This window comes from Xyrauchen texanus, chromosome 46 (genome assembly GCF_025860055.1).
Source record: "Xyrauchen texanus isolate HMW12.3.18 chromosome 46, RBS_HiC_50CHRs, whole genome shotgun sequence".
Classification (NCBI taxonomy): Eukaryota; Metazoa; Chordata; class Actinopteri; order Cypriniformes; family Catostomidae; genus Xyrauchen; species Xyrauchen texanus.
Window position 1 is genome coordinate 12,961,410 of NC_068321.1, and position 20,171 is coordinate 12,981,580.

At 37.3% G+C, this 20,171-nt stretch overlaps 2 protein-coding genes across 2 annotated transcripts in view; both read right to left on the bottom strand.

Annotated features, from left to right (window-relative positions):
• Window positions 1-11,338, bottom strand: part of arid3b (AT rich interactive domain 3B (BRIGHT-like)) — a 52,371-nt gene extending 41,033 nt beyond the window's left edge. The window contains exons 1-2 of the mRNA XM_052119883.1: window positions 11,067-11,338; window positions 8,966-9,640 (exon numbers count right to left, since the gene is read on the bottom strand). Of these exons, the coding sequence (XP_051975843.1) occupies window positions 8,966-9,640; window positions 11,067-11,102 (711 nt within the window). The 5' untranslated portion in view covers window positions 11,103-11,338. The remainder of the gene's footprint in view (window positions 1-8,965; window positions 9,641-11,066) is intronic.
• A 629-nt stretch (window positions 11,339-11,967) lies between these two features.
• LOC127638417 (cytochrome c oxidase subunit 5A, mitochondrial-like) lies at window positions 11,968-17,160 on the bottom strand. Its single transcript, XM_052119936.1, has 5 exons — window positions 16,988-17,160; window positions 14,786-14,902; window positions 13,502-13,623; window positions 12,238-12,366; window positions 11,968-12,127 (listed from the first exon to the last, which is right to left on the bottom strand). The coding sequence occupies exons 1-4, from the start codon at window positions 17,058-17,060 to the stop codon at window positions 12,253-12,255; spliced, it is 426 nt and encodes a 141-aa protein (XP_051975896.1). The 5' UTR covers window positions 17,061-17,160; the 3' UTR covers window positions 11,968-12,127; window positions 12,238-12,252.
• Between the last annotated feature and the right edge of the window lie 3,011 nt (window positions 17,161-20,171).

The window sequence follows — 20,171 nt, forward strand, 5'->3', positions numbered from 1 at the left end:
GTATAACTAAAAAAGGTGAAAATCTCAAGCAAGTCAGGACAGGTTTTGATGGGGTAGAGGGTTGGGGCAAAACATTCTATACTTGTTAAGAGGGAAAGGAAATGGACAGACAAATAAGACAACCTACCCTCTCCTCCCTCATACAACTTTCTGCTTGATTACCATTCCCCCTCCATTACTCGCTTCTGTTACATTTGGTGAAATGGACAAGAAAAGGTCACAAATCATAGGATGACTGCTACCAAGACACTCCCTCTATTCTCCCTTTATGGACAGGTCCCTAATGGGAATTCTCACCATTTGAAGAAACTAATTCCACTTGGAATGTTTCCTCTGGGTGGGGCTGGACAAACTAGATGCAGATGCCAGCCCCTCACCAAACACACATTCTTGCCTCTGGCCTTTAAAGATTGTTTACTATCAAATGCCTCCTATTGAAGGATTAGATTTCCCACCCAACTAACCAGTTCACTACACTACTGAAAAAGGGATGGGTGAAATGGCAACAAAACACAGCTATGAAACATCTACCATTTTACAGTTTGGAATGCGGTTCAAATATTCAAATATCGTTGTATTACTAAATTGGCCTGTTGATATAATATTCTTAAAGGGAAAGCCCCAAAAATGAAAATTATGTAATAATTTATTTCACCTTTGTGTCTTTTCAAAGTTCTTTTCTTCCTTCCGTGGAACACAAAATGAGTTGATGTTAAAAGCCCATCTTGCTTTTAGTCCTTGTGTAAAGCTATGGATTAGAGTACTTAGAATATAGTTCACAAGTCATATGGACTACTTTTATGGTGCTCTTTTGAGGAGAGAAAAAAAAAATAAAAAATTTCCAATGGAGGTGAATGGGGCCAGTCCATAAATGTAAAAATACATGATAAACATTAAAAGTGTCAACATAATTTTTGTGTGGGGAATCATGTACTAAACTTATATCTAATAAAACAAATTTGTACCATGACGACAACACTACACCAAGTAAGATATTATTCACACTAAAATCACGTTTACACGTTATTTTTTACCCTCAGGGCTTGTCGTAGGTAAGATATGTCCATGTGCGTCAGCTGAGCTTATTGCCAGTGTTTAGTTTCAGTTTCGTTAGCAATCTGCATCAAATTAATTAAGAAACAAATTCTGTCTCTCCTACAACATGCATATGATTACTAATTTTTTGCTATTTATGGCAAAACACAAGCCCATGCAAATGCTCATAGCAGCTGTTGTTTCGCATTTTCCCTATGCTGACGCAACACTGTTTGTGTGGAGCATAATGTACATACAGTATGTTGCATAGGTGCTTCGGGTGATTAGATTTATAGCCATCTTGAATTCATCTTGGAGGGCATTTATACTTGGTCTTTTCATGATTTTCTTTTCAGAAAAAATGCATGTAACTAGGGATATCATAAAATATCGATATATAGAGTCACATAAAAGATTTCAAAATGAACAACCCATCGCTATTCAAGACAGGCATCATACACACACACACACACACACACACACACACACACGACAAGGTGAGGCACAAAAGCAGATGGCAGTCAAAAGTTACAAAGGTTTTTATACTTCAAGAATGAACAGTGACGTTGATGAGTTTGCAGGTTAGTGTATGAAACTAGTAACAGTGCAAACTGAATGGTCAGAAATGTTGACATTTATTTTGCAATCTCTCTTAAAGTAGCCTTGAACAGGTCTTTCATTTAAGCTGTCAAACCACAGAATTACATACTTGTAACTGAAAATGCATTGTGCAGGTTCTATGAAAGATACATATACACAATATAATCCAGTGATGGTAGAGTAAATAATCTGTCCATAAATAATGATTTGGGTTGAATTTAATGGAAAATCATAGCGGTGTGCATGTACCTTCGTAGAAAATTATTGTTTTGAATTTTACATGTCTGGTGTCCCTTTAATTTATCCTGCGGCTCACACTTTATTAAAGTTGTGTTGAGATAAAGACTATTGTGCAAAGAGCAGCCCAATTTATATCTGCAAAACCGATATATAATCGATAATCATCTGGAAAATCTTCAGATTATCAATGCATGAGCTAACCCTTTAAAAGCAGAACAAATTATATTCTTAAGAGTACAAAGCATTAAGACCATGCTAATTAAATAGCCATTGGATTATCTCACAGATGGTTGGACTCAAGAGCTGATGCCAGCAATCACATCATCATAGGACCCAGGAGAGCGGTCCAACAGTAATGCCATGAAGTAAAGAAACTTCCATCAAGATGAACCACAAAGCCAGGACAAAGTTACCAGTGCAAGATCAGTAGACTTTAAGGGCATTAACTCCTACACAAGCATTAGGATTGTAACACATATGGGAAATAGCCTAGGATGTATTAATAACATACACCAGGTGTCTTTTGGCCAGGTGGCTTCAATCTTAAAATGTGTCGCAAATGCAGAAGTGTGAGGTGGTCAAGTCATTAATAATATATATGGAAAATGATTCCACTACAACAGCAAGCCCTGATATAATAAGAATTGATTGCTACCAGCTGTGTTGAATTGCCGGCATGGGGGTAAAATGTTGTCAAGGTGATAGGGACGGTTTAATAATGCAACAGTGTTTGAAAAACGAGATTGTTCACCAAACTCAAGGACAAATTTCTGTTGTTCATCCAGTTCTGAATAACATGAAACATACTTGGGGATAGGGCTGTAGCTAACAATTATTTGAGTGTTATTAAGTGATTATTGGAACGATTATTCAACTATTCTGAAATTATTGCAATGATTAATCATTAACTCTTAACTGATTATTCAGCTTCTGCCCGACTTAAAAGGTTGTATTAAACATGCTTACTAACAATAAAGAGGACAAAATCATCTTCTAATAATGCCTCTAAATGAGAATAACACAAAATTAAAGGGGGAAAAATGACTTTTTATTAAGTTTAATTCAGCAAAGAATTTCACTGCAAAAAATCATATTGTTATTAAGTGTTTTTGTCTTGTTTTCCATTTAAAATGATCTAAAAATCCTTAAAACAAGATACATTTATTTGAGAAGCAACATAAGATATTTAGACCTGCTTTAAGAGAATGTATCTTATATAGAAGTGCATTTTGTATACAAGTGTATTTTTCCACTTGGTTATACTTCTGCGATTGTAGTAAAGACAAAATTGACCAAAGGTTAGTTGATGAGAAAAGTATTTGTCGACAAGTTTTGATTGGTCGGTTGGTCGCAGAAAAAAAAAAACTAGATGGTAATATGGGGAAATTTTCGTTAAACGGGTTTAGGATTAAGCCTACACAATAAAGCAAGGCACCTTGATTTCAAACTATGAACTTTATTTTGTATTTATTTTAACTTAAATTTCCAATGAAACTAGAAAAAAATAAATAAGTGCAATTAAAATGTGTGCTGTTTTACAACAAATCCTACTTCATCTGTGCATTCTTTATCGGTCAGGTATTTCGTTATCCGGGAAAATACATCATGTGTGTGAATTAATTCGTTTTGTTCCCTCCTTCACAAATATATATATATATATTGCAATATCCAATTACATTGGCAACCTCTGTGCTGAGGGATCGGTAAATATTCTTGATTTAGTAATTATGTATTGACATTTTTATTAATTTATTAATTGTATTAATTTATTTGAAAAACTTCAAATCAAAAACATTTCTAAATTTAAATTGCAGTCCAACCAAAATGCCTCCATATCAGCACGTCAAACATGCGCATAGACAGCTTTTCTATCATCTGTTCTTGATAATATAATAAAGTGTTTCTTAAAGCGTGTGTCTGTGTGCCACGGGGCAAAATATTTGTAATATTAATTTTATAATAATAGCCTAATGATAATAAACAAAATGTTAAGACGGTCTCCTTGCTGGTTTTTCTGATACATTCCGGATCATTACCACGTTTGCCATTGTCGCTGTGACTCGCTCTGCGTGCGCTTGTAAAATTTTAAAGGCTCATTATTACGGTTCAGTATTTCTATGTAATGTAGAACAGTGTTAGCAATGTTACTTATTGCATTCTTTCTCAGAACTGGAACTCAAACCATTTTCTGATGCCCCCCAAAAAAAAATATATTCAAGTATATTAATTATATAAATTAAATTAATATCATAAATGTGCGACTAGTCGATAATGGCTTAAATTAACAACTACTAGTCAACTAGGGAAAACTTTGGTTAGTGCAGCCCTAGACAAAATATACTTATATTCATGATCTATTCTCTAAACAAAAAAAAAAGTATAAATATCTTCTATTTTTAAATATTTTAAAATATTTGTATTTTTAATATTATATTCAACATTCTCAGTATAGCTGCTAAAGTAAATGTACATTGTTTTAAGAGGAGTTTTAGATATTTTTATTGGAAAACAAGCCAAAACAAAAATCTAAAATTTATTTTGTTTCAGTGTATAATGGGGCGAAGACTACCCTCTCTCACCTTTCCGTTCATTTCAATCCATCTTTAACTCACAAAAAAAAACAATATTATCTTATTAATAAAGCTGCGTATTGCCAATTTTCTTCATGATATGAAATGTACAGTGACATATTATGATACAATAAGTCGGAAGCCATCACGTTATAATCTAGCTGCAGCAAGCACGTGTGCTCGATGGATGAGTGTTCCCGCGATAGAGTGTGCATTAGCCGGGTGCAGTTTCAATCTCTCCTCCTTAGATCGGTACATTCATGCAACTCATAGAAGAGGCGCTGACCGCACAGAGAAATGCCAGTTTCAGAGTTTATAGTTATTTACATGATCTGCTTCCATATTATTTGATAAATAAAGCTATAATGCATTACATATTACTACATTAAAGATGTGATTACTTTAAAGATGCTCAACACGCAGATTTTGCTTCAGCAGAGTTTTTACCTTGTTTATAACGTTGATTAATCGTTTCAGCCATACTTGGGGGCAGTAAATACTTTCCATTCATAGGCATGCAATCAAAGTATTCTAATCAGCAAAATAACGACTTCCAAAAGCTCTGGCGTCTTTTTCCATTATTCGTTCAACACTCTTGTCACTGCATCCGCAAAGAAACATAACAGAGCCCACAATTTACTTTTTATCATCTGTTGGGTAGCTACAATGTAATAGGACACTTCAAAGAAGAACTTGGAGTAATATCCAAATGAATAAATAGTCAGTCCCTTAAAAATAAACTAACATGTACTTGGCTATTAGGGGGCGTGTTCTTCATGGCCCAATGCTTTTGATATGGCTATATCATACTCACCATATGGGAGGCGAACTGCGGTCAGCCATAACTCATGACACATGCCTGTTCAGCGTCAACTGTGCCAGATTAAAATGCAATGAATCACCCTAGACTACCATGCTGAGCTCCCTAAAAAAGGGAATTGTGTCAGCTACCGAGTCAACGCTAATGATTCAAATTTTAAAGTTGGTGAACTATTGGAACTATCCTCAGCCATTTGTTCAAGGAAATGTTTAAATTGCAGCCATTGACACCTCCCCTTTGATATATTTAGAGAGGATTTATTGAATTCAAGAATAGTAAACTCAAATCTGTAACAACTTTACAACCTTTCAGATAGAATATATAGAAATAATGTAACTCAAAGAAAGTTTACATCTAGAGCTGGGCGATTTTATTCGATTCACAAGCTCTCGATTTGATTAAATTCTGAATTCTTTTGCTTACATATGAAAAAGACATCATTAGCCAATTCTGTAAATGAGAAATCATTAACAGATCCCAAACAATGCAGTTCAACTGCCATTTATTAAACAGATCCAATAATTCACTTTGAAGTAAAAGAACAAGAGAAGACTGTAATAATCAATTTCGGGATCACTCAATTAAAGATGAATCGGACATATTATAACCAAACAAAAAAGCTTTATTCCCATTTATATTGGTGTGCAAAGGCAAGATGACACATTTGGTTAAAAATGAGGGTCTGTTAGACTATGATGTCCTGTGACAGATGGGTTTGGCTCAACTATTCTCCAATTTAGAGAAAACACAGTGTGAAAATGTCATTAACTATAAAATCAACACTAAAACTATTCTCAGTTTCAGTGTTAGGTTAGTTACTGCGTTTTGCCTTTGTAGGACACCACAGGCCTCCACCAAAAGCCCTTTGGCTTGGTGGAGATTATAAACAAAGCTAGCGTGAACTTCCTTTAACTATAACAGACAATTAATTCTGCTGTTTGCTAAGATTATAAGCAAACGTGACAACCATCTTTGCGTTTCTCCACTGCACTTTTACCAAAGGTGTTTACAGATTGAATGAGGCTTATCCATTTAAGTGTGAAAAAGCCATCCCCCAACCTCATTTTAAAATGCCATTTGTGGCATCTGTTCTCTTTTGTGTAGTCAGTGCCATCAAACCAGTCTCTTCACTACTACCCCCCCAACCTGCAATCTGATACTGTTACCAAAGACAGCATCATTAAATACTAAAGAACAGAAATAAAGATAGGTGGGACAAAACAGTGGGGGAGAAAAAAAATAAGCGGTTGCTCCTTAAGCGATAAAACCATACGAAATAAAGCCTCTTTTTTCAGGTCATATGTTGCTTGCATTTAAATTAAAACAAAAAAAGAATGTGAATAAAGTAAAAAGTGAATTAGTAACTAAATGGCATTTGCATAGTTTACCATTATGAAAACAATCTTAGTTTTCAAAACTGTGATTCAGTAACTTAATTCAAACCAGGCAATCTCAATGATTTATTTTCATTAGCTTTAAAAATGTAATCTATAAAGCTTATTCACCAAACAAACTAAACTGACTAAACTAGCAGCCTTTTCAGAGCATACTTACCTTTTGTTTTCTGTACACGTGGACAAGCCTATATTTGAAAAGCAGTATACAACCCTCTATAACCTCTATAGACCACCATCCTCTATAAATATACAATATAAATGACATGGGTGTGATGAAAACATCACAGCCCTGCCTGTCAACATACAGCCGTGCCTAGCATCACCACAGTTTCACGGTTTTATGCTTGTTGTTACTCATCTACCAAAAATAAAACTGCTTTGAAGGGGTTTTCTGTGCGTTAGTGTCAATAAAAAACATTGGATGTTTTGAGTAAAAACTACAACTTCAACAAAAAATTAAAACATCAGAACATCAAAGAAAGCTAAATTTGCAGATATTAAAACAACCCTTTGTGAATAAACTGCTAAATGGCGCTTACGGGTTAGCGCAATATATAGGCTACATTGTAGTAAAATAAAGTGGGGTAAATGGGCTGATTGAATATTGAAAGCATGCTAATTTCAAAGGCTGATGGTAGCCATAATTGTGTGTATGAAATTAGAGCAATCAATTTTTCCCTGATTGATCGATCATTCAAGCACAGCTGAGCAAACAAAGAGCTCAGACCTGGGACCATTAAAATGGATGACAGCACTATAGGGAAATGTCTACATTAAATCCATTGATACAGAATTCGAGAATCTTTTGAAATATGGGTTCATCCCATCATAAGCGCATAGTGTATAATGCAAGTGCAAAGTGTACAGGGCGTAATTTGGGACAAAAGCAATTTTTCTCTACACAAGAGCAATATTTCACGGATTAAATATTTTAGACTAGAGCATAACTAGAACAAAAGAATTAAAAGAGATTTATAACAATGTGCGAGCAGGTTCAACCAATTAATCAAAAAGAACAAACGAATAACTCTTTGCTCAAAAATCAGGCATCATGTGGATTTCGAGTAAGTTTTATCCTACCCAGGGGCAATATTTGGCAGATTAAACATTTTCAAGCAGAACATAACAGGACGAAAACTAAAATTCAAACAGATTTGCTAATGATTCATAGCTATTTGTGAATGGGTTGGACCAATTCATCAACAAGAACCGACTCATGCAACCGACTCACAAATCAGACATCACTAGAGTACTAACACATTTAGAAAAAATATCTAACTCAAAGTTTAGGGTGATTCATTAATGAATTCATAGTGATTTATGAAATAAAAAAATCTTTCCAGGCCTGAAAAAGCCATTTTAAAATGACCAGGTATTTTCCATGACCGTGGCATCCCTATAAATTACGTAACATCTCTGGATGTAAACTGACAGGGCGGCCCTCCAACAGCACGCGCCTGTAACGCTTCTGCCTCTTGTATGGCAACTTGACAGCATGCCTTCCTGGTCACAGGCCAAGACAGTATTACAGCACCCTGCCAAGAGCTTGTTCAAGAAACACCAGCAGCAGGGGAACCACAGAGGAAAGTGAGAAGGCAGGAAGAAAGAAAATGAAAGTGCACTCCTGTTGGGCAGTCTGCCAGAACGCCACACTTCGGGGATATTCAGGGACAAAAGCCTTATGTCAGTAGAGAATTCCCTAAAGACTTGGGATGAATAAACTGAGAAATTTACTGACAGAGTTGTAGAACCATGTCCGAGGGTACAGCTTGGCTCCCAGCAGGACACCATTGATAATAAGGGAAGGGGAGGACAATAGCTTCAATAGAGAGAAGAAGAGAGAAAAAAAAAATAGAGTAGAATGCAATGACCAGAGATAAATCAGAGGCACAATTTCTTTTGTACACTTCACAGAACGTGTATTTCTATTGCGCTTGAGAAAACTGGATAAGCTGTCCCCTTTCAAAACCATACCGTTTCAGAAAGTCAAGATGAGTCAGAATTCTTTTGAGCAGTTTCACCCACAAAATACACCTTTTTTGCACACGTTTACAGTGTATGAACATGTAAAGACTCTTTAGAATTCATCTTATGATCAGGCACTCCCCAAATCATTCAAAGCAGAATGAAAATATGCTGTATTGCAGCTTTTGTAGGTCAAAGGTCATTAAAGCGAGGAAACAAAAAAGTGCAGGTACACTGCTGCGTGGGAATCACTGCGCTAAGAATATTTAACATTCTGAAAACCCACTGAGATTAATGATAGGTACACATTATATAGTCAAATGATTTTAGACACAAACCTGTTTGAAGGAGTCATCGAGACTCCAATCGGCCAGTCCATTTGGTGTGTTGATTGATTGTTGATCAGTGAGGGACTCATTGGGTTCATCCTTCACCTTAGTGGTTGGTGATCGGGGATGTTTTTTAGCAGCAGCAGGTGAGGCGGCATACACAGGGAATGAATACGGAGGTACCCCGACTGCCGCTTGCTGAAGAGCAAGGCTCTGCTGCCTGAGGAACTCCAAACCTTCGCTTTCATCATCCTCACTACCCTCTTCCCCATCCATCATCTCATCATCATCATCTTCATCCCCCTCAGACCCTCTTCCCCTGTCCATCTCATCAGCAGTATCCTCCTCGTGTAGGTCAGCGCTGCTTTTCATGGGGCCCCTGGCAGCTTGCGGCCCCTGTCCGCCTTTTAGCACTCTGTCTCTGGAGTTTTTGTTGTAATAATCAGGGGGTAACGGGGCACCCTGGGCCCTGGCGTTGGCCATGATGGCTTGTTGTGCAGCCAGCTGTTGGGCGTACAGAATATGGGCTTCCCTAAAGTGTCTCTCTTTGCGCTCCATCTCTAGTTTCGCCTGCTGTTGTCTCTGGAGTTGCTCCATAACCGCCTCCAATTTGACACCGGCTGCACTTCCGAAAGCTGCCTGGGAGAACACTCCAGCCAGACTGCTGTCCTCAGACAAGCTTGGCTACAGGGTCAACAAAGGAAAAATTACTTAAAACAATTTCCTTTACAAGCCAATTACATTGAGTCAGAGAAACACAGACTTCTTTTCTCTTTTTTTTATCCCCATTTCTCCCCAATTTGGCATGCCCAATTCCCACTACTTAGTAGGTCCTCATGGTGGCGCAGTTACTCACCTCAATCCGGATGGCAGAGGACAAGTCTCAGTTGCCTCTGCTTCTGAGACTGTCAATTTGCGCATCTTATCACGTGGCTTGCTGTGCATGACGCCACGGAGACTCTGCACGCGCCCCATTGAGAGCGAGAACCACTAATCGCGGCTGCAAGGAGGTTACCTCATGTAACTCTACCCTCACTAGCAACCGGGCCAATTTGGTTGCTTAGGAGTCCTGGCTGGAGCCACTCAGCATGCCCTGGATTCGAACTCGCAACTCCAGGGGTGGTAGTCAGCATCAATACTCTCTGAACTACACAGGCCCACACAATTTGAGTTCCTAATGAAACGCCATCAAGTGGGAACACTCTATTGAAATAACAGCTCAACTGACTTATCATAAATTGTAAGTTAGTCAGACTTATATATTTATTTATAAAGAATTAATTTAATTAGCAACCCAAACTTCAAGTTACATGCTTTTAAACTATCTAGGAACACTGCCACACAAATACATGTAAACAAATGCTACAAACGACATAGCGGAGCTATCTGAATGCATTTATTTAGAGGTTATAGTATTTATATTCTACAAAAATATTTAAGTCGTTCAACCCATGGCTCGCATACTGCCTAGTAGGCCAACCTACCTTTGACCCCCCCAGCAGTTGGCCCTAGTCTGGATAGTAGAACGACCGGATGTCCGGCCAAAACAGCGTGTCGCTTTACATTTAGCTAAATAATTAATATTTGGCAAGCCCCAATCGATGTATGCAGTTACTTTATAACTAAATAGCTTATAGTTTGATAAGGTCTCCCAGTTATACAAGATAGGCATATCACACCGAATCATGGCTGCCAAAAAGTATGGCGCTCTTCCAAAAACAATTAAGCTATTAAAAGAGAACGAACACACGACGCTACAAAGTATCGCGTTCTACTGGAAACAAACGAGGATACATTAAAACTTTCAGAATTCCAAAGATTACCCGTGCGCAAAATGAAAATTAGTAACAACAAATAAAGAACACGAGTTGTAGAATCAAAAAATCTTGAAATCGTGACGTGTACAAAGTGGATTTTCGCTACATATAATAGCTTGATCAAAGTCACGCGAAGGTAATCGAAATAAATACTGGTTCACATTAAAATCACATTAGAAATGTTAAAGATAGATAACAAATCAAGGGATTGTTCATGCTTGAGGTTTGATCAAATATTACAGTAGCTTATCAATACATTCAACAGGGCTCTGTGCCAACAGGACGGAACTCACCACTTGCGCTTTGCTGCTACTGGAATTGTCCACCATCACTCTTTTCCTAGACAAACCACTGTGAGTGTTTTCTTTTTCCACCACAAACCTTGATCAACGCGCCGAGTATGTGTGCAGCCACCCGAACGTTTAATATCCCCTCTAATAAAAGAGTAATACGTCTCTCGGTCTTTGCAGAAAAAACACCCGATGCAGGGATTTTTAAATAGGGGCCAGTCAAAGGGGAAACGCCTGACCTCACCTCCCGAACTACCGCGCACAGGGACTCCCACAGTCCCCTCGACTTTTCCTCCTCCAGCCGGAGCCAAACCCCCGCACATTAACGCACATCTAAATCCCGCCCCACCGGTTCATGCAACAAGTTTCTACGTTCTTACGTTTCCCCTTTGCCACCAGCTAAGTAAAATACAAAACTGATGAGTCCACATTCACATATGCGATCATCCATGAATCTAATATTATTAGCATTAATGACATTTCATATTTTGAGTCATAATTCCAATACTCTTAACCAAATATAGACAAATATATATTTCCTTATAAAAAACTACATTGAATAAAAATAACCCAATATTAAAATTGATATATATAAATATATATATAATTTTTTTTTACCACGTAGTTTGGCAAGCAAGTAATACTATAAAGTGTTTGTGTAATTTGACTAATTTATAAGCGTCTATATTGAGAGCATTGTTGCTACGCCATCTACAGGTACAACAGTGCTATAACATATACCGTATCATTTAGCTGGCAGGTAAGAGCAGACTTCTCACTTCTGTTGATTTGACACATTCATCATGTCTAAGGATACTTTATAACCATCATTAAAACAGTAACTAATACAACAAAAGGTTAAAACAAAGTCTATGACATCCAATAAAGACACAACAACAGTCAGTAAAGATATACCTCCTTTTATTAGGTCCATCAATATTTTACAAGCAAAAGAACATAATAAAGGCTAATTAAATATAACACAAACATCATGACACAGGGCAAAGACTTCAAGTAAAGTGGTCTACTCAGTCCGGACAGGAGCGGCAGTCCATTGGAAGACTCTGTAAGATAAAAACAGAAGCAATGGACAAGTTAAACCAAATAGAGAAGGTACATATGCTTGCTTGAATAAAAAGTTGTTCAGAATCTCAGATTGTGTGCTAGCATTCACCACAAAAGTAGACATCTATGCTTTGTCAATGCCAAGTTCCTCAGGTGTTGCGATTCCAAGCTCATCAAGGGTAGGTTGAAGCTGTTGGATAACGTAGGGGTAGATTTCTTTGTGTGGGCCAGCTTTGTCCTGCATAGTGAATAGAAAGAGAAAGCGAATGAGAGGCAAAAACCACAAGATAAGGATGTTCAACTGATATTTTTTCCATATTCAAATGCAGCAAGTGTTTTACAAGAATTTTTATGACCATGTTTTGCAGGTTTTTGATTGAGTGCAATGTTTGAACATGTTAGGTGCAAGGATTTTCATTAATTTGTTTTTCTTTGTTGGGTAGCATGGTTGCCATGGAAAAACTGTAGCTATAGTAAGAAGTGTAATTTTGTTTTCAAATTAGTGGCCAACCATCGCAGAGGCGATAATATTTGGTATTTTTAAATAGCAGATATCTAGTTTAAACAGATTTAATTCACAAACCTAATGAAACAAATGTGCAAATTCTTTTTCTTCCTGTTGAGCACTCATATATATTGCTCTCAAGTGCATTTTATAATAGCCTAGAACTGTGCTGAATGTGTACTGAATGTAAATTAGTTTGATTTGGTCTTTTTGTTAGAAAATGCATTTGCTAATACGCACACACCATCTATGGTTGCATCACTACTGTGTGCACTGTTATCATTTCATTTTCCTAATGTATTACCATTCCTTTGTGCAAACAAGGCTAAACAGAAACTGCTATCTACCATCTACAACACACAAAATCTTATTTTTGAAGATTTTTTATAATAACTTTTTACAAAGTTAAAGTTTTGTGTGAAAGTTTGAGTAAATATTATTTATAGATTTAGATGTAATATATAATGTAATTTAATATTATATTGAATTGTGTGATATATTGGCATTATATCATTGTAGCATCAGCCATTAAAAAACCCCTATCGGTCGACCTCTAGTTGAAATCAAGAGATCCATTTACAAGTTTACCATGTCAATCACTTTGCCTTCAAGTCTTTTGCCTACTAGTGCAACAAAAGCCAAGTAATAGCTAAGGCAATATCGTAATTGTTAGATTACAATTTGCTCTAAATTTAAGCAATTTGATTGTGTCCATGCAATATTTCTCCTACTAATGTTCTCGAGATTCTTAATAGTGTAGCATTTAAACAAAAACTGAATTATCAGATTAAGTGATTTCATCTTTAAGATGTGTAGTGAATACAATGTCATTGGTGTATTCTGCAGTTGTCAGGAGTGTTCCATTGACCTTGACAGCTTCAAGGATGCGGATGGCACTGGCCAAATCGTTTAACCTCCGACAGGCATTTAGGGCTGCATCCAGGATCTTAGGCTCAGGTACCAAATCATAACCGATCAAAGTGTTCATTCCTGAGATAAATAAAAAGAGAAGGACACAGCTTGAATTAATAGGCACCAAATGGTTTCAATCTTATTGAGTTTCTTCCCTACCATTATAGCAAGCATACTTCCTAATTCAAAAGATTAACAGCTCATAAACTTGTTCAGTTTTCAAAAGATACTACCGGATCAAACCAAACTCGCTTGACTGGTTACTTCCTCACACTCATAAAATTATGCCAACACTACATTAAAAACATGAAAACACTAGTCTGTTGTTACTGATGGAAACCAGTTTGTTCTGATCCCCACCAAGATAACGCAGTGAATGCTTCACATTCACAAAGTCCAGAAAAATTTCATAATAGCTTGCTTTCTTAAATGTGGTGGTCTTAAAGGGATAGTTCAGCCAAAAATGAAAATTCTCATTATTTACTCATCGCTTTCTTAAGCAAAACACAAAGATTAAAAAACACATTTTATTTATTTATATATATATATATATATATATATATATATATATATATAAACTCTGAAGGTGCATACAATTCTAGTGAATGTTGGCCATTTTGAAGCCATATAAAGGCAGCATAAATGTAATCCAGAAGACGTCACTTTTTACTGCCACTTTTTCTTTCAAATTCTTCTTTTGTTTTTGGTGATTTGCATTCTTTGTGCATATCACCACCTACTGGGCAGGGAGGAAAATTTATAGTAAAAAAGGACTTATATATTGATCTGTTTCTCACCCACACCTATCATATTACTTCTGAAGTCATGGATCTAACCACTAGAGTCAGATGGATTGTTAAGTGCCATCAGACGATAACAGTGGTAACACAATCTCATTTATACAGTCCCGCATATCTGCTATATATGCTGCCTTTATATACTTTTTAGAGCTTCAAAGTTCTGGCCACCATTCACTTGCATTGCATGGACCTACAGAGCTGAAATATTCTTAAAAAAAAATCTACACATACACTACACATCTAAGATGGCATGACACAGAGTGTAATTTTGTGTAAACTATCCCTTTAAGGAACGGCATTCAAATGACATCCAAAAGGATTTTAAAACGGACGCATGTCCCATCAATATATATTCACATGTTTAAATATTCTTGCTTTACAAGCTCAGCAGTCAAACGCAATGCTCTTGGTTCAACCGCTAGGTCAAACTCCACACACACCTTTCCTCAGCTCCCAAGCATCAATGTCTGGTTTGTTGAAGTAAGTAACCCAGCGAGCATCAAACTCTTCGTCTGTCTCCTGTTTGCCATGGGAATAAGAACGAGCTGCTAGTGAAGCTGTGAAAGTAGAAGAACAGAAATAATCAGAAAGACTGCAAACTTTAAGAATGATTCACCTCATAAAACTAAATAAACAACATAACTTTGGAGGAATCACAACATGTCAACATGGCCGTATACACCATTGAGGTCCAGACCTCTATATTTTTCCCTAGTCATAAAATAATTGCCTAATAATAACTCTATGGTGCCGCAAAGATAACCAACATTCTCAGGTGACTGTTTGCTTGAGTTGACCAATGAAATCAGCTGGGGGGCAGGCTTTGCGCTCCACTGTGCTGGACTATGTTAACAAATAGGCAGAGAAGGCACCTTAATCCGCCAAAGCGTTATGAGGTAACTAGAGAAACGGACTGATAATGATATTCTTTTCTTTCATATCAGATTGTGTGAGGTTGAAATTCATGTTAAAATGATGAGGTACCACTATATATTCTTATTTTCATTGCAAGATTATCCTAGCAGAGGCCGGTAACATTTGCAAATAAATATCAATATACCCTGTGTTTACTTTCTTTACTGAGACAGAAGAAAATGAAAAGACTGCATCAATTAAAGCTCAGCTTTGGGAAGGGAAGCAACAGGGGACAAGATGAGAAAAAGAAAAAGAGAAGATGATGGAGATGAGAGAGGAAGAGCAGGTACTACCCACTGTGCCCAGAATATGATTAGCATTATGTTACTGTGCTGTATAACACAAACAAAAACTGACCTGATCTCATTCAAACAATGTAGGCCTAATTACCACAGAGATATATGTTCTATGGTAAATAGAGTGAACACTATAGGTTCAATTCAATTTCATAAGTATAATGTCAAAATACAGTATAGTACTATTGTATAGATATAATTTTGTATAAAACACATTTTTCCTACATTTATGTACTGCTTGAGACACGTTTTTATATTCAAACCCAAAAAGATAATTTATGCTACTGCACACTGACATGGTTTTAAAGCGATTATATCCAACGTTTTAAAATGCACATATGTCGATCGAGGAAATCAATTTTTGGAAATTCGTATTTTTTAAACCCTGCATACGGCCATGCATGTTAACAAAGTACAGGTCTGTTCTGTCAGGTAAACGCGAATGAGCAGGAAGTCATAACTTTCCTGTCACAAGACACTGTAGCTGTGTAAAGGGGCCATTGTTTTATGGCAAGGTTTGATCAATGTATCAGTAAAGGGGAACAACTCTTAATGGTGGAATTAGATTCTGCACACAGGTTTTGTTTCAGCTGGAACTTGGCCAGTGCTCTTGTTTGACCTATGTATGAATGGTGCAGTGGGTCAGAGTCTGACTTGAGCTAACGCCTGATCATCTACTAAAGAAGGTCAGGCAGTTTAACTGACACCCCAACACATCTTAAAAATGAGACACGGATGCATACACTAAACTGCATGTTTATGCTCTTGACATTTATTGTTAGCTATTTTTGAATCTACCTAATAACACTTATGATATGGTGATGTATTGACGTGTGTTTATGGAAACAATTCTAATAGGCAACAATCTATAGTGGCACTGACAGCATTGCATTAATGCAATGTGAATTTATGCGCACTCTTCATAGTTGTTAGCCAGCGGCGCACGTAGTCATTCGCCTCAAGTCTAGACTGCAAAAATAATAACCATAAAATAATAACCATACAGTTACGCTAAATATATTTCAAAGCCCAATCACATACGAACAATTCAACCTGTCCCATGACAGAACAAATGCAAGATCAGAATAATTCGTCAGTCTGATGCTGTCAGTCTTGAGTGCAGCGTTTCCACCAGCAAAGGCCGAAGCCTCACTCTCGTGGGTCATTACAAGGACACTGTCGGAAAACAGCTGCGGGACTCAATGAAAGCTTTTAAAATACAAAAGCTTTTATAACAGCTTATTTAGCGCGTGATTAATAGTGCGCATGCTGCCTGCTGAACTTGTCAATCAAGCACACATCAGGCACCGGTGGGGTTTGGGTTAGCGCGTATGCTAAGCCAAGTTCAAAATCAAGGTGTTCTCAATAACTGCCTTTATTGACGGGTTTTCAGGCAAACCACTTCCATAATGTTGTGAAAAGTGTATTTACCTGTAAACTGTGGCCGTGACCTTGTTAAACTCCGAGCACCGGGGACTGAGAGTCGAAGGGCGGCTCTGAACATGGTGTGGCTCACCGGGCAAAAGCGCAGCTAGGACGGACTGAGGAACGATACACGGGCTCCCGCTGCTTAGGCTAGTTAAAACTAGCAGATGTGCTAATACTCGACCGCCGTGTTACTGCGCGTGTGCATTGCAGATGCTGATTAGGAAACGAAGGTAACGCCACCGCAGCCTAAGTCTCGCGAGATTCTCATTCGCTGTTACTAACGATAGGTATAGGGTTAAATTTGCATGAGATTCTCGCGAGACTTTAGGTAAAACAGAGGTTACCTTCTAGACACGACCGTATTTTGACGGGGGTTTAAAGGCGCAATATGCAATATATTTACTGTAATAAAGCATAAAAGGATCATAAGATGTTATCAGATATTTAGGAAACATTTTAAGCTGACATACTGTCTTCTCCGAACACAATGCTACAGCCAGTATATTCTACCCTAAAATGTCCATTCAGGGGCGAAATTTCTGTTTGTGTTTTGGCCTGTGCGATCCCGCCCACTGCCCATTTCCCAATAGTATTTCAACACCTGTGGTTGTCAGATTTTAAACAAGTTAGTGGGCAAACACAGCATGCTGCAGTTTGGAAGCCAGTGTAACGGTGGCCAGCTGATAGATAGCTGTGCAATGTGTATAAACCTCACTCTCCTGACCTCAAGAGGTGGACTAGCAACTGACACTAGCGGCTGTAGTCTTTAGCCTCCTTGTTAGCACACCCTCCTCCCACACAGGAGACGCCGGTTTGAGTCCCATACAGAGCGGGTAGGACAGGAGCTTCAAAATGGTGCCGTGACCCAGATGGGAGTGAGGTTTGTGGGGTGAGTGTAATGGTGACCAGCTGATAGATTGCTGTGCAATGTGTATAAACCTCACTCTCCTGACCTCAAGAGGTCCACTAGCGACTGACACTAGAAGCTGTAACCTTTAGCCTCCTTGTTATCGCACCTGCCTCCCATGCCAGAGACACCGGTTCGAGTCCCGTATGGAGCGGGTAGAACAAGAACATAACAATGGTGCCGTGACCCGGATGGAAGTGAGGTTTAGGGGGGTTCGTATAATGGTGGCCAGCTGATAGATAGCTGTGCAATGTGTATAGACCTCAAGAGGTGCACTAGCGTCTGACGCTAGAGGCTGTAGCCTTTAGCCTCCTTGTTAGCGCACCCTCCTACCCCGCAGGAGATGCCGGTTCGAGTCCCGTACGGAGCGGGTAGGGCAGAAGCGTCACACCAACAATACATCTGGCTAACATTGACAGAGTTATAAAAAATCCACATGAGCATGGTTTATAATTTGCAAACAATAAAAACATTGCAAACATTAGCTGATCAACTAACAGTGTAAGGCTTGTCACTTTCCTTTGTCAGTTTGCTCGTTCCTGTTGCGTGTTCTTAACCTGGCAACACATGTGAGCTTAGTCTAGGGAGGAGAGGGCGGGGCAGACAACTCTCTCCAATATTTTGAATTTGGACTGCAGTACCCATTTTAAATGCTTTATGTCAATGTTACATGTTGTTCTTTTAAACATGAAGGACAAAGATGAAATTCCTAGAGCTAGATGATAGATCACTACACGGTACATAATAAAATAGCATGATCACAGTAATATATGACCATATATGACTGTATTATCTGTCAATTGTAAGTGTATACAATGTTGTAAAGTCATTGTCAGAAGGCGTACGTTGTGCTATTAGTGCAAATTATGCAGTAGGTCGGCTATTTAATAAGCCTCTAACATACACAACTTTTTTTAGAAGCCACTTTTTAATTTACAGATATGACAGCAAAAGTGGGGATTTTAATTAATAAGAGGGCCTAAAAAGTGTTCTTAAAGAATTTAATTCTCTCCACAATGTAATCTTTACCTCCATGTTGGTTTTACACATTTTCTAAAAGCATTTTACAAAATAATTTGATTTAATGACTTTACAATGTAGAGTAACCATCAATTAAAATGTATTAAAAGTTACTTTTCTTGCACCTTGAATACAAGAGAGTGTACACAACTTAATAATTATAACCTATATAGTTTTCAAATACATTTTTCAAAGTATGTTTTTTAATAAATATCATACATTTGTGAGTCAAGAAGGTAGTTGTGTTTTGAGTAATTTTGTGCACGAATTCTTTAATTTTTATTAAATCTGGTCCATAAAATGAGCGTCAGATCATTGGCCCACATACAAAAACTTAATAGAAGAAACAATCATATTAATGATGAAGTATTGGGAATAATAACCTAATTTATTGAAAAGATAAAGGTAAAAGAATATGTAGTTGTGTTAGTAGTTTATTGTATTAACTAACTACAATAAAGCAACATTTATTTCTCCTGATTTCTTTGTTTCAAAGACAGTTTGCTCTCACCAGAAGGAGGCAGTATTGCATACGAACTCTGAAACTGGTCATCTAAACTGAAATTTGAGCCGATACAAATCTTTAGTAAGTTAACATGGAGCAGATAAGATAAAAGTAAGTGAGAGAGACACAGCAGTCAATAAATCCTTATTAGATTTCATATTATGGATGCAACTTAAATACAGAGTATCATGAGGTAATATTAACATTTTGCCCCGATAGAGGACAGGGCGGGAATTTTCTCTTGAACTAGTTTTGTATGCCCTCGCAATAAATGTACCATGGTTTTAATTTAGTAAACAAATTTTAACCTCAATATTCGTAGTAAAGAAATAATATCACTGGAAATGGAAACTATGATAATAAAAAAACATAATTATGGTTTTACTACAAATACCATGGTATATGTGTAGTAAAACCATAGTAACAACAAGAATTAGCATGGTTAATCTATGGTAAAACAATAACAAAACATGGTTAGCCTACAACAGTCATGGTTACTACAAAATGAATATAGAAAATTATTTCAGCCAAAAACTACTGTAGTCTACAGTATTACTATAGTAAAACCAGTTATGTGTAAAACCATAATAACTGAAAAAATTATTATTTTTATTAGCATAGATTTCATTTTCCAGTATTATCACTATGGTTTCACTATGGATATCACAGTAAAAATATGGTTACTGTAGTAAAACTATTATGAGTTATTGCAAGGGAATGCAAATCTATTTCAGGACAAAAATCCCGCTCTTTCC